General features: G+C 41.6%; 1 protein-coding gene across 9 annotated transcripts in view; it reads left to right on the top strand.

The window, feature by feature from the left end:
- The window catches only part of pard3ab (par-3 family cell polarity regulator alpha, b), a 307,758-nt gene that overhangs the window by 286,072 nt on the left and 9,303 nt on the right, over positions 1–12,383 (top strand). For 8 of the 9 annotated variants that reach the window (XM_055014228.1, XM_055014227.1, XM_055014224.1 and 5 more), the window contains one exon: positions 6,327–6,450. In XM_055014228.1, the coding sequence (XP_054870203.1) occupies positions 6,327–6,450 (124 nt within the window). The remainder of the gene's footprint in view (positions 1–6,326; positions 6,451–12,383) is intronic. The other variant, XM_055014223.1, reaches the window with a different exon arrangement.

Here is a 12,383-nt window from a genome sequence, read left to right as displayed (position 1 = left end):
CTCAAGTCTTTTCTAAGCATCCAACCAGAAGTACGGTTTATTAAAAGAAGTATCGCCGTTATATCATAATATAAAGCATAATAAAACATAAAAATTTACTGAATATCGAGTCCTACTGAAATACCACACAAACTATGCCTTCGTTGTGGCTAACATTTGTGTTCCCTAACCAATTTTTGAGTAAATTCTCACGTAATTTCTTCTCAACTGAGCCATAAATCAACTTTCTTTATACATAAAACACCTGTAATTACCACTGTAATCAGAATTATACTCAAGATGTGCAGTCAAAATCAGCTTCAGCTTTAACTTTTTCATATAAAATGTCTATAAAAACATCTTTTCATGAGCCACTAATGAGGAGCATCAACATCTACCCCAGATTTGTGCAAGAGTGCAAAGAAAGCCAAGTCTTGTGGCTGTTCGCTGCAGCAGATAACTGGGACTCAGCCGTACGACTGCTCACAGATGGAGCGTTAGCCGCTAGCACCAGTTAGCAGGGGCATCAGTCTCCCTCTTTGCTGTCTGTGAGCCTTCGATCACTAGACCCGGATTATCATCTTCAGCATCTCAGTTCGTTTTTCACAGCAGAGAAAGGCTCCACCAGCTGCTCTCTCTTTGTCAGAGGATGTAGGGCCTAGTTCACCCATCTGATAAGATTACAGAAACTAACCGCCACAGCTGCTGCGTTCAGGGGGGACACGTATTCACGGCGTGGCTCTGTTTTTCTTACTACGTGTATCGGTACATCAGTAAATGTTTATTTAACAGGCTGGCGAGCTCGTCAGTACAACAGTCACATCAGAGATGGGAATCCCATGACTACCCATGCTTAATTAAATGTTTAATTAAGACTGTGGCTTTTAATTAAAAATTTGATTATTCCAAAGTAAGGGTTATTGGCAAATGAAACAGACAGGATATCACAGAATGAGTGTTTTATTAAGAGTGAGGTGAGATTTAACGGAATCAGCAACTGTTAATTCGCTTAAAGGGCAAAAGATGCCCTTTAAGTTAGAGAAATGAAAGTAGATCTAAGATTTAAGACAGCGAAACGTCTTAGCTGGCTTTGTTAATACCGTGCTTGGTGGGGCCTGTAGCTCGGGGTGCTTTCATCCGAGACTTTGAAGTGTGAACCAACAATGACGCTCTTGTATCCTCAAGGTCACCCCAATTGTAACCACTCACCACAAGGGCCCTCGTTACAAAACAGACACAAGATCCACTCGAATCTCTCCACCGCGTAGCCCTCTGCACTTTCCCCCGTGCCGCACATGCTCAAATGGGTGTTTTTTTTTATGGTCCAGCTGGTGTCTGGTGCAGTCGTCTCCAGCTGTGTGAAAACCCTCGGGTGTGCATTCGTCTCCAGAGCACATTGATCCGCAAAAACAGTCCTCCAAATGAGGGGACGGTTGTAAATTTTTCTGCCTGCGTACAGTCGCTGGTGGGTCTGAGGGATGCTCTTAAAGGCATGGGAAGAGATCCTGTGTGAATGTGGCCATTCATTTCTAATCTGCAGGATTAAGGCTCCATCCATCAGCTGCCTCTGTCACTTACTGTACAGTAACGGAGGCCTCCCCACTCCGTTGGCATGCTTTGATTGGGATCTGTGAAAGCAGTGCCATGGGGGGATTTTGGAGTGACAGCACAGATCTGATAAATCCTATTAGATTGGACTTCCTTCTTCTTCTCCTTCTTCGATGCCAAATGAAGCGAGGACTTTGAATGGTTCTCTTTAATTGCTTCGATCTTGCTCACAAAGGATTGTTTTCTTGAAATGTGTGTGTTTTACCCTGCGTCTCTCAAATATATTGTGCCTTTGTGGGTGTACGATCAAAGTCTGGGCCTGACACAGACTTCTGAAATCCTGTCAAAACACTCTACAGTTCAGGCTTAAAGTATAATTCCTGTTTTCTGAATTTAACATTGGTTTATGATTTGAACACTGGCAGAAAAGGTGCTCGAAATGTCAGAAATACACTCAAATACTCATGTAAGTTTAGTTTTGATTTTCAAGAATCTCTTTTTGAACATTTTTGGTCATTTTTTGAATGTCCTCATTTGTATCCTGCTCTCAGTCTTGGCTTTAGATCACATCAGCTGCAGCTAATGAATGTTTATTCTGTAACAGCTTCACTTAAACTTTATCTTTTGGTTACTGAGATCTCTCCAAGCCGCAGACTGCACAAACTCTGCCAAAGATTGTTGGTGAGTGAAATGACACAAAGCTCTGCATCATCCTTCTACGACTGCCAGTAAAATTTGTGTACAGAGTCTCAGTGAAATGTTTTATTATTCAAATCAGGGAATTTATTGAGTTCAGTGTTTTTGAGCTCATTATATTCATAGTTCTGAGTCAGGAGGAACTCGGTTCTTTAGGTCAAGTTTTCGTTATGTGCAACTCATTTTCAGTGCAGTAAAACAACCAATAGGACATTTTCAACTGCAGGAATTTGCAATTTTACGATGATGCAAACTTTTGCTGCGTCTTCCAACCACAAGGACCGTCCATGTAGAACCTCCTTCAAGGCAGGTATTTCTGAGCAGCCCTGAAACAAACAGTTGTGCAGACCTCAAGACTGATTGGTTAAACTCAGAGAGGAAAGCAAACACCATTCTTTTCTCCCCTCTCAATGTCTTTGACAAGTTGCAATCTTTTCTTGTCCAATGTCGCAACCATACAAGCTAGCATAGCAAACCTCCATTGTTCTTCTTCCTACGTGCTCATAGAACTGGAGTTACGTCCTCTAACTACCATCTGTGATTGTTTTCAGAGTTGAAATCGTAGTCAAAGCTGTCAAATTCTGTACCACAATGGACACACAAAGGTTGAAAAGTCAGATTAGGACACAGTTTCTGCAAATGTTCACACCACCTCCCACCAGCTGTGAGTTCCTTCAGTAGAAAACCTCATTTTCTCATTTCCAGATTGTGGCTACAAGTTATGAAAGTTAATTTGAGTAACTTAATTGACTCTAATTTGATTAACTTCATAGCTATTTCTACAATTTTTCAGATTTGATAAGATGCAGCTGAATTCCAACTCTTCCCCCCAGAGTAGCGAAAGACATATTTGGAAGAGAAAATACAAGCAGATGGTGAAAACTAGTCCCCCAAACTTTTTTTTTTTTTTTCCCCCAGCATCTGTCAAAGTTTTCATGCTTCTTCTTCCAAAATTTAGCCAAGGGTTAAAAAAAAAAAGACCCAAGTTGTGATAAACCTTGTGAATTTTCCTTTGAGTGTTTTGATCTTTTTTTTCCCTCAAAGCTTCTTTTCTCGCGATCCTTCTGCTCCAACATGCTGCTTCAGAGCACAGTGCAGCAGTGTTGTTCTGAAGTCCAAGTCTGCCCACAGTGCAGACATTACATCTTCTCAGAGCCCCCCTCCTTCCCGGGCTTAAGGCTGAGACAGACAGCTTTTCAGGAGGCACACCCGACCATGAAAGGCAGGGAGCATCTCAGCGTAAACAGCTTTGCTGGCAGCCCAGTCAGCGAGCCACAGTCCCGTTATTGAGTCCCAGAGACACTCCACTCAACAAAGCCACACAGTGACCTTTCAGCCTCCTACAGTAGTGCCAGATATTGAGTGAGTCCGACCAGAGGATGAAGCTCATCTCAGACTAAATTTCAGCCCGCCATTCTCCCCCCCACCCTCCGTCTCTGGGGTTTTTTTGGCACCACGGTTGTATTGCAGTGTTGCTCTTTCTTTGATTGATTCCCGGCGTTTTGTTGGACTAAAAGATTGGAGATCTTTGATCCCTTTATTTAAGTTTCTCATCTCTTGGAGTCTCTCGGGCAGGTTTCTGTGATATAGACTGGGCCTGTAGGTTGCCTTAATGATGATGTAGTTTTGATTGCACGGTTGAGCTGTGATCTCAGGAGAGGGAGCATCTCTCGTTCTTAAATTCGCACTGTGCTTTCAAACTTGGCTACAAATCCTCATCTTTTTGACTCCTTTTCTTCAGTTAGATACGAGGCTCCATGCTAAAGCTGGCATTTAGGCTTTGACCCGCAGCCACAGGGTCACACATGCAGCTCCTACTGGGTCAGCTGGGCTCTAAAGAGGCCAAACGTCTGTGTTACATGTCATGGAGATTAGCAGGATGGCATATGACAGGTTCCTGCTCTTTAACAAGGCTGACCAGCTCTGGCTTTTCCATTGTGTGTGTCTGGAGTTAATAGCTGGATATTTTGCCGGCGCTGCTGTGTTTTAGGTTATGTCATTATAGCCATCTGTCTGCTTGTTTTGTGATGGATGAAATGAATCAGGCACTTACTTCAGTAATTTTATGCCGCATAGAGTCATACTTTAACCTAATCAGGATGAACTGATATCACTGTGCAGTTACTGCCATAACAGAGATAATAGACAGGATTCATTAACTCGTTTCTAGATTAAATTTTTCTTGCAAGTGCACATCTGGTTTGTTTGGTTTTTTTTTTTTGGGGGGGGGGGTGTTGTTGTTAATATCTGTATTTTTGTTTCTGTATTTTAATCACAACAAAATACAATTCCTGTTTTTTTTTTTTTTTTTTACGCTGACCTTAAACTTTTTCTTATGTAAGCAGAAAAAAGGCGGGTTTACAAAGCTAAACTCGAGGGAGCTTTGGGCCTGGAAAGAGTTGCAGGTTTGACCTTTTCAGTTTTTGTGAGATAAAGACAGTCCCCAGGAATTTCCGGGCAAAAGTTAGAAAGTTGAAAAGTCAGGCACAGAGTCAACGTTCCCCCGCTGCTTCTTTATTCACAGACCTTGACACTTCTATTCATTCACACTGTCTGAGAGAGAAAATGTGTTAATTACTTTCCTCTGTCGGAAGCCTTTTAAATTTATCACTAACCTGTCTTCACAAATATATTTATGTCCTGTGTTTCTCCACAGTTATGTGCTGAGGAACTAGTAGAGGTTTGTCTGTGTTACCTTAGAGGACATTATATATTTGTATCTCTCTTATAAATACAACAAATAAGACTACGTATGAAGCTGAATTGATGTCAGTTGATGTATGAAGTGTGGTGAAGACTGTTCAGTGGTTTCAGGATGATTCAAATACTTTAACATCTAAATTTGACAGTTTAATTTTAAATAACTGCTATTCCTACAGCTACTTTTCTCACCCATAGATATGTCACATTGCATCAGTTCAGGCAATAAATAAATAACCACATATAAAATTTAAGTTTTTTAAATTTAATTAGGCTCTCTTCATTTGCTTTTAGGACTTAGATGTAAAACAGATGATATTTTAGGTCGTATTTTTCATCCATTCATTCATTCAGCCTTTATTTACACTACATTGGGGAATAGAGGCCTCATTTATAATGTAGCTGAGTAATAAAATAAAAGATGGAGGCACAGAAATAGACAATAAAAGTTTAAAAACTCTGAGTTTGGAAAGAAAGAAAATAAAAGAAATAGAAAACTAAAGCAAGACCAGCTTGAAGTAGAATAAGATGGAATTAAAAACCTAACAATTAGTCCAATTTTAGACTGTCCTGAAGGTTATTTTGTTGGGTTTTTCTGCAGAAATACAGAACATTTCAAAGGTTTCACAAAATTTCAAACACCCTGTACTTTTTATGTCAATAGCACTTAGTTCAGTTGTGGTACCTCTAATTGTTTTATATGTTTAAACACTCAGGCAAGAGTTCAGGATTGAACATTAAGGAGCAAATCAAATGTATGAGGATTAATGTGTGTGTGTGACAGTGAATCAAAGACATATTGGAAAAACATAAATCATAAATCACTGTAGACGCTGGGAGTAGATCAAAATGGCCTAAAATTGAAAAAAAACTTTTCAATATTTAATAGCTGAACATTTTAGAGTCCATTACATCTAATATAGTCGCAGACAAAGTTGTTGGGAGTGTATTTGTTCAGCGTACCATGAGAAAGTTCTACTGAAGGCAGCATTGTTTGATGTGAGCACCGCCGGCCTGCAGCAGACAATAGCAGAATGATATAAGGCAGCTGGGGGGGGGGGTGGTTCTGCTCACCGTTCACCACTAGTCTTTGTTCATTGTTATGAATAATACATCAGAGGCACATTAGTTTGATTCATATTGCTGTTGGCTCTGCTGTAAGCCCGCTCTCGGCTCTGCCCTCACTTATCACGTTTTTGCGTTTCATCCGGGTTGAGCGTATCTGGGTTGCTTTGCCAGTGTCAACGGTCCATTTGATCAATTCGCGGACAAAAGCGCACTGGACTTTAAAGAACTCCATCCTGCGGGCCATTTCCGCTCTGCGCTGATGGAACCAGGTCACTTGTTCACAATGGACCTCTCACACTCATCCATCAAACCTCCCCTCTTTTCTCTCTCCCCAGTAGCCGGCTAACCCCGAGCAACCACGACCGGATACAGAGGCTGAGGCAGGAGTTCCAGCAGGCCCAGAACGTCCCCGACGACCCCGACGATCGCAGGAGGACCTACAGCTTCGAGCAGCCCTGGGTGAGTGTCTGAAATGACCGGAGCCTGTAAACACGAATCCACTGCCGGCCAGAGAGGACGGCCGAGACTGTCAGACTGTTAAATGTCAAGAAACGACCTCCACCAGACCGGGACCCGAGTCCTAGCCTGAGGAGGACGGTGTTAGCGCCTGTGGCTAACTGGAGCACGGTGCTAACCATCACTAACACCCATGAACAAGACCCCACTTGAGGACCTCCATTAACCTCCGTGGGCCTTCCTGGCTAATTGTGCTAATGCTAACACCCCCTCTTCAACCGTCTGCATGCAGGAGTCCTCACACCTCCTGACAAACCACCACTAACCCCACCCACCCGTCACCACCCACCGCACTCATCCATCGTCCATGTTTTCTTGTCTTGTCCGTCATCATGGAGCCATTCGCCGCCTCACGGACTCTGGCTTGTCTTCATCTGCATCTCATTTTCAAACTTTTAACTGTGCCTTTTTTTTTTTACAGTTTAAAGTTAAGGTTATGGGCATTTTAACGGACGTTTTATTTAATTCAAAGCTCCACTTGGTGAGAAGAGGGATAATTAGTGCATTCTGAAGCAACAAGGGGCAACTCTAAGCGAATAAATTCTGAATGCCTTCAAAGTTTTTGGAGGTGATGAAATCGCTTGTCACAGTTTTAGTATTTATTTAGTCCTCCCTGCTTCCTTGCACTGCACCTCAAGTGTACTTGGTTTTACAATGTTTTGAATAACAAATTATGACTCCATGAAAAGTGAGCTGTAGCAGATTTTAAATCTTGAAGATATCATTTTACATTTTTATTCTAGTTGCTAGCGTCTCAGTATATATGATCTTATTGTTTTACACACTGAATGAGTACATTTCCACACGTTCTTTTGTCAAGTGTGAGACGACACACATTATTGTTGATTTCACACCTATTCTGTCACAACATATTCTAATGCATCACATTATTGCATATTATTTTTAAGAATATGAGCACCCCTGTTAGTTGTTTCTCTATACAAGTTTTTTGTTGTTTTTATTTTTTTTTGTATATGTCTGTACGAATTCTTTTTACAGCTGGTGTCTACAGAACAGTTTCCCACCGTAACTCTGCTCAGTCTTTGGTGTGCACCGGGAACATTTGGTGCGATGATTTATAAGTGAAATGAACGGATAAAGTGAGAGCTCATGAACAATCCTCTGTGCTCTGGCCTTTCTTTTCCTGCTAATAAGCCCAATAAAAGTGTATGGCATCATTTTGCATCCGGCGGTGTTGACCAAGAGTTTTAATGGGATCAATGGACCGACGCGCATTCCAGCCGGCATTGTACAGCAAAAGCAGGACCGTGTGGGAAAGGAGAGCGTTAGGTCACCTCTCCCTTTGTCTCCAAACAACTGAGCGCGCTCTCAATTAAAGAGCTGGACCGTGCTACAGGGTAATGTTTGTTTACATCAGTCGCAGCGTGCTTGCTATTGGCATCCAAATCATTTTCCCATGAAACCTCAGTATTACTTAACACACAATCTGAAAATTAAATTCAGTTTAGCTTTTCACGGGATAAATTAAAAAAAAGAAGCTCTCTGCACCTTAGACATATAAATTGGTCTGAAAATAAATCTGAAAATTGTACATTGTTCCTGGACGCCTCTTTAATGCCGTCTGCAGAACCCTCTAATGGTGTCGCTGAATGCCTTTTGTCAGAGTGCAGCTCACACTCAGGCTTTCTATAGTAATTGCATGTTATTAGACTCATGCCCTGGCCATACTGGTGGGCCATATGGAAAACAGGAGAACGTGTCTTTGAAATTCAATTACCTTCCCTGTGCATAGATTACATTTTGTTGCTTCATCTGAGTGGTGTGCTGCAAACCTCAAGGTGCCAGTGTCCTTTTTCCTAATTCACCTACAACTGCCCCACTGCCCCACATGGAGGAGCAGCACTACAGATTTGCAAAATGTAGACACACGTCGAGTAGACTTTCATTTGTTCACCATTTGTAGTTTTAGTGACAAACATTAGACAAATAATCTTTCCAATACTAAACACACCAAAAACAACCTGAAATTCAGAGTTAGGCTATATTATTGCTGTCTAAATCCTAAAAAGAAGACTTTTTTTGGTATTTTTGGACATTTCTTGACTATATGTTGCCTTGATTAATCCAAAAAGCAAAGTGATAAATTGATATTAACAATAATTGTGATTCGCAGCACTATTCCGTTCTGAAATCTCTCATCAGACTGGGTTGTAATTGAACACAGAGCTCCTGTTAGTCATGTCAGACCAATTATATATCTCCAGTCAGCCATATGGAAGCACTAACCATGTTGTTTTGCACCTTTAAGCCAGACATGGACTCTAAGCCTCCAGCTCCTCATATCACACCTCCAGTCAGATATGGTTAAAACCGTCACATCTTTGCTTTACTCTTGTTTTCCATTTGCCAAATTATCTGTTTTCCTTGTCCCCCATATTCAGCCTCATGGTCAGTATCATATCTCTTATTTAGCTGGGGGATCCCTCTTCCTCTTCTTTCTCACCATGGTTTTGGGGGAGCAGAGGAGGATTGTGGGTAACTCGGTCTAATTCCATCAAGGATAACTGATGCCCGCTCTCCCGGCAGCAACACACCAAGCTTTATTGCACTCATTTATACCGCTATGGAAAAAAGAGGAGTTCATTCAATTGATGTTTGCGGGGGTTTTTTAGAAAGGGCATAATATTGCCTCTTGTATTTTAGTGTAACATTTTAATACTGCTATTATCTGGCTGCCTTTAGGGTATTTTCCACCCCCTTCTGCAATCACAGCGTTCAGGCAGATGAGCCAACATTCCCAGGAATGTTCCACACTCCTAAAGCCACGAGGGATTTTAATTTCTTCTTCTTTTTTCCTTGAGTGAAAAATATTGCAACTGTAATTCACCCGCCGGCAATTTTCGATTCAGATATGGAGTCAGGCGTGTTGTAGGCGCTCAGCCCCCTCCTCCACCCTCACTGTCGGCAACGAGGCGATGCCAGCCAACCCCGGAGTTGATTGCCGCAGCTTCATTTGGTTTAAAGGGGAGCCTCTTTAGCGCTCTTAATCGTTTTATGGCCTTCCCACCAACGGATGTCCACAGTGCTCCCACCAGGCTCCCAGTGCGATGCACAGCCATAAAGGTAATTAGATTGGCTTTGTGTTGCAACTAATCTGCACACAATTATTGCACCCACACTGCTAATGAACACCGGAGGGGCAAAAGGAGTTGCAGTACAAATGTGGGCTGGACCTTGAGGTGGAGGTCTGTCGCTGAAAGAGATGTGTGTGAGAACCAAATTTAGACTCAGACAGTGAAATATTCAGTTGTGTCCTGTTGTTTTTAAAGGGCTGTTTTGGATAAAGTTACTCTCTAAGTTGAGTTCAGTGTCAACACCTGGATAAGGCTTGTTGTTAGAGTGGTTGAGATTGGGATTAAGGTGTAAATATGCTTTAAACAAACCAACAAACAGAGTCAGAATACCACTTTTCCCACAAGTTTCCAACTTCTGAACTGGGGTGAAGCATCTATCAGTTTCTAGTACTTAGAATTAAATTTGAATGAGCCATTAGCCCCGTTTACAGATGTGAGAAACTATTCTGGATTTGTCTCCCAAGTTTGCAGCTTCCTTCATTACCATCAGTGAGTGCCTTTAAGGATACAGCCTATGAAAGTGTGCCGTTATCCCACTTTGAACTGTGATTTCTCCGAGACACCGGTGAACTAGGACATGGAGCTCTCAGAGGAAGATCAGGGAGGAAATGGGATGCAGCAAGGCAGGGGCCACGACAGCCGGTCTCACTTCCAGTGTGGCTGAAAACTGGTACCAACACTTAGTACCGACGAGTTAGATGAAGATACACTGAACTACTCTGAGGCTAAGGGATGCATTATATCAGTCTCACAATATGGATGTGTATCTGTGTGAATAAAAGATGCAACACCACATTTTATTGAGCTTATTGAATGAATTTGCAACCATAAAATCTACAGACCGTTGTGAGTACTGTATACCTACTACACCCTGAGAATCTGCACTATAATGTACAGGTGTTTAGAAGGGGAAGACTGTCACAGTGTTGTCTGTTTTCATTAACACCCACTAACATCCATCTCATCACCATAACCCTTCTCTGAGTCTCCAGCATGGCCCCCGTCTCACCTCCCTTCCCCCTGTCTGTCTGTGTCTCACCTTCACTTTGACCTGAGAGGAGACGAGCTCAGGGTGTGTCTGCCCGACTAGCTGCTGGTAAGTGTCTGTGGTTTGGACTTGGTGGGAGGGAGGGAGGGAGGGAGGAGGGCTGAAGGGAGATTTTGTGAGGTATCCAGTGTCTGCGACGGCTGCTGCTTTTATTGGGCTACCGTGTGGAAACCCAGACTCCAGTTGTGGTGATTTTCATGCTTTGACTTTAAACAGAGGCATCATGCGTCCATGTTTTGTTCCACTTATTGGATTTTTAAGTCAGACGTCTTTGACAATTTTACATTTGTACTGTTTTTGCTTTGTTTTTGTGTGGCCCTACTGCTGTAGGACTTTAATGCTGATCTTTAGTCATTTCTTAGTTGCACTTGCCATCTCTATGAGCTAAGACCATTCATTTAGACTTAATTTTAATTTCTGATAGGGATATCTGAGACCTGTCACCAGAGAAAGGGTTGTATGTTACACAGGTTTACGTCCAAAACTATATGTTTTTTTAAAAGCTCAGATTTCTAAAACTGAAAAAGCAATCCAGTTTTTGACTATAGACTGTATATTAAGATGAACAAACCCTTTGTGCCTGACTTAATCTGTCTCCCGGCTGATCCAAAAATGAACAAAGAATTGGAGCTGAGGTGATCAATCAAAGCAGTCTAACCCTCAATATGCATAAATTTAAGCTTTAATACAATAAAAACAATTGAGTTATATAAAAATCAATCCTCTGTTCAGTTGTTATAAGTGGAAAAAGTATCTACAGAGACCAAAGCAGTTTTTTGTACTAGTTTGTAAAGAGGTTTTTCCTGCTGTAAAGTTGGGCGTTTTAACATGGAGGTCTATGGAGATTCAGGAACCGGCCTCGAGTGGCCATTTGAGGAACTGCAGGGGGTTTTTTTTGGCACTCCTGCACTGACATAATTTTTCAACTCCAGAAGTTGCGACTTGTTTTTGACTTGGACAAAGGCACTTTTTCTAACATTTTATAGAACATACAGCATGAAACTCACCACATGTTGTAGTTAAGCAGCAGCTGCACTGTTTGTAGAGATGTTAGTTCAATGAAGTGGATGGAATATTAAAGTATTGCCATAAAGTTACCATAGAATTTTAATTGTTATCCCTTGTATAATATCTTACCAATTGAATAGTACTGAAGGTTAATGTTAATATAAGTACACTGTTATGTATATTTAGATCCAAGGACTAGTTCTACAAAATATTCTGTGTGGCCTAATTCACATTAAAAAACTAAGTTCTTCGACTGGCTCCACGCCTTGGAGTGTTTGCACCTCCAAAGTCTCCCATTCATACATCTATTCTGCATTAGCACTGGAGGAGCATCATGAATGTTTAACTGAACACAGGAAAGTCATCAGTATTTATTTAACTGTGGGAGTGTGAAGCTCCCAGCCGTCCCAGAGTGAAATCAGCTTTTACAAGAGAACAAGCAGCTCTCTGGTGAACACAACGTTACTGTCACAACATAACACCAGACAAGTTGCTCTGTCACCAGAACATGTCTGGTAGATTCAAAGTGTTTTGTTCATGTTAGAGGCACAATAAACCAGTAAAACACTTATTTATTTCTGTTTATGTCAACAGTATGTTTGAATATATGTCATACGAGCTGCTTTATATCCCTGAATTTATCCAAAAGCAGGACATTTGAAGTTAAGCGATGTCCTGTACTGAGATCAGTATCGTCAAAACACCTGAGTATAATAATTATGACT

This window comes from Amphiprion ocellaris, chromosome 10, assembly GCF_022539595.1.
Source record: "Amphiprion ocellaris isolate individual 3 ecotype Okinawa chromosome 10, ASM2253959v1, whole genome shotgun sequence".
Lineage (NCBI taxonomy): Eukaryota > Metazoa > Chordata > Actinopteri > Pomacentridae > Amphiprion > Amphiprion ocellaris.
The sequence above is the reverse complement of the archived record's forward strand: the minus strand, read 5'-3'. Positions and strand labels throughout refer to the sequence as shown.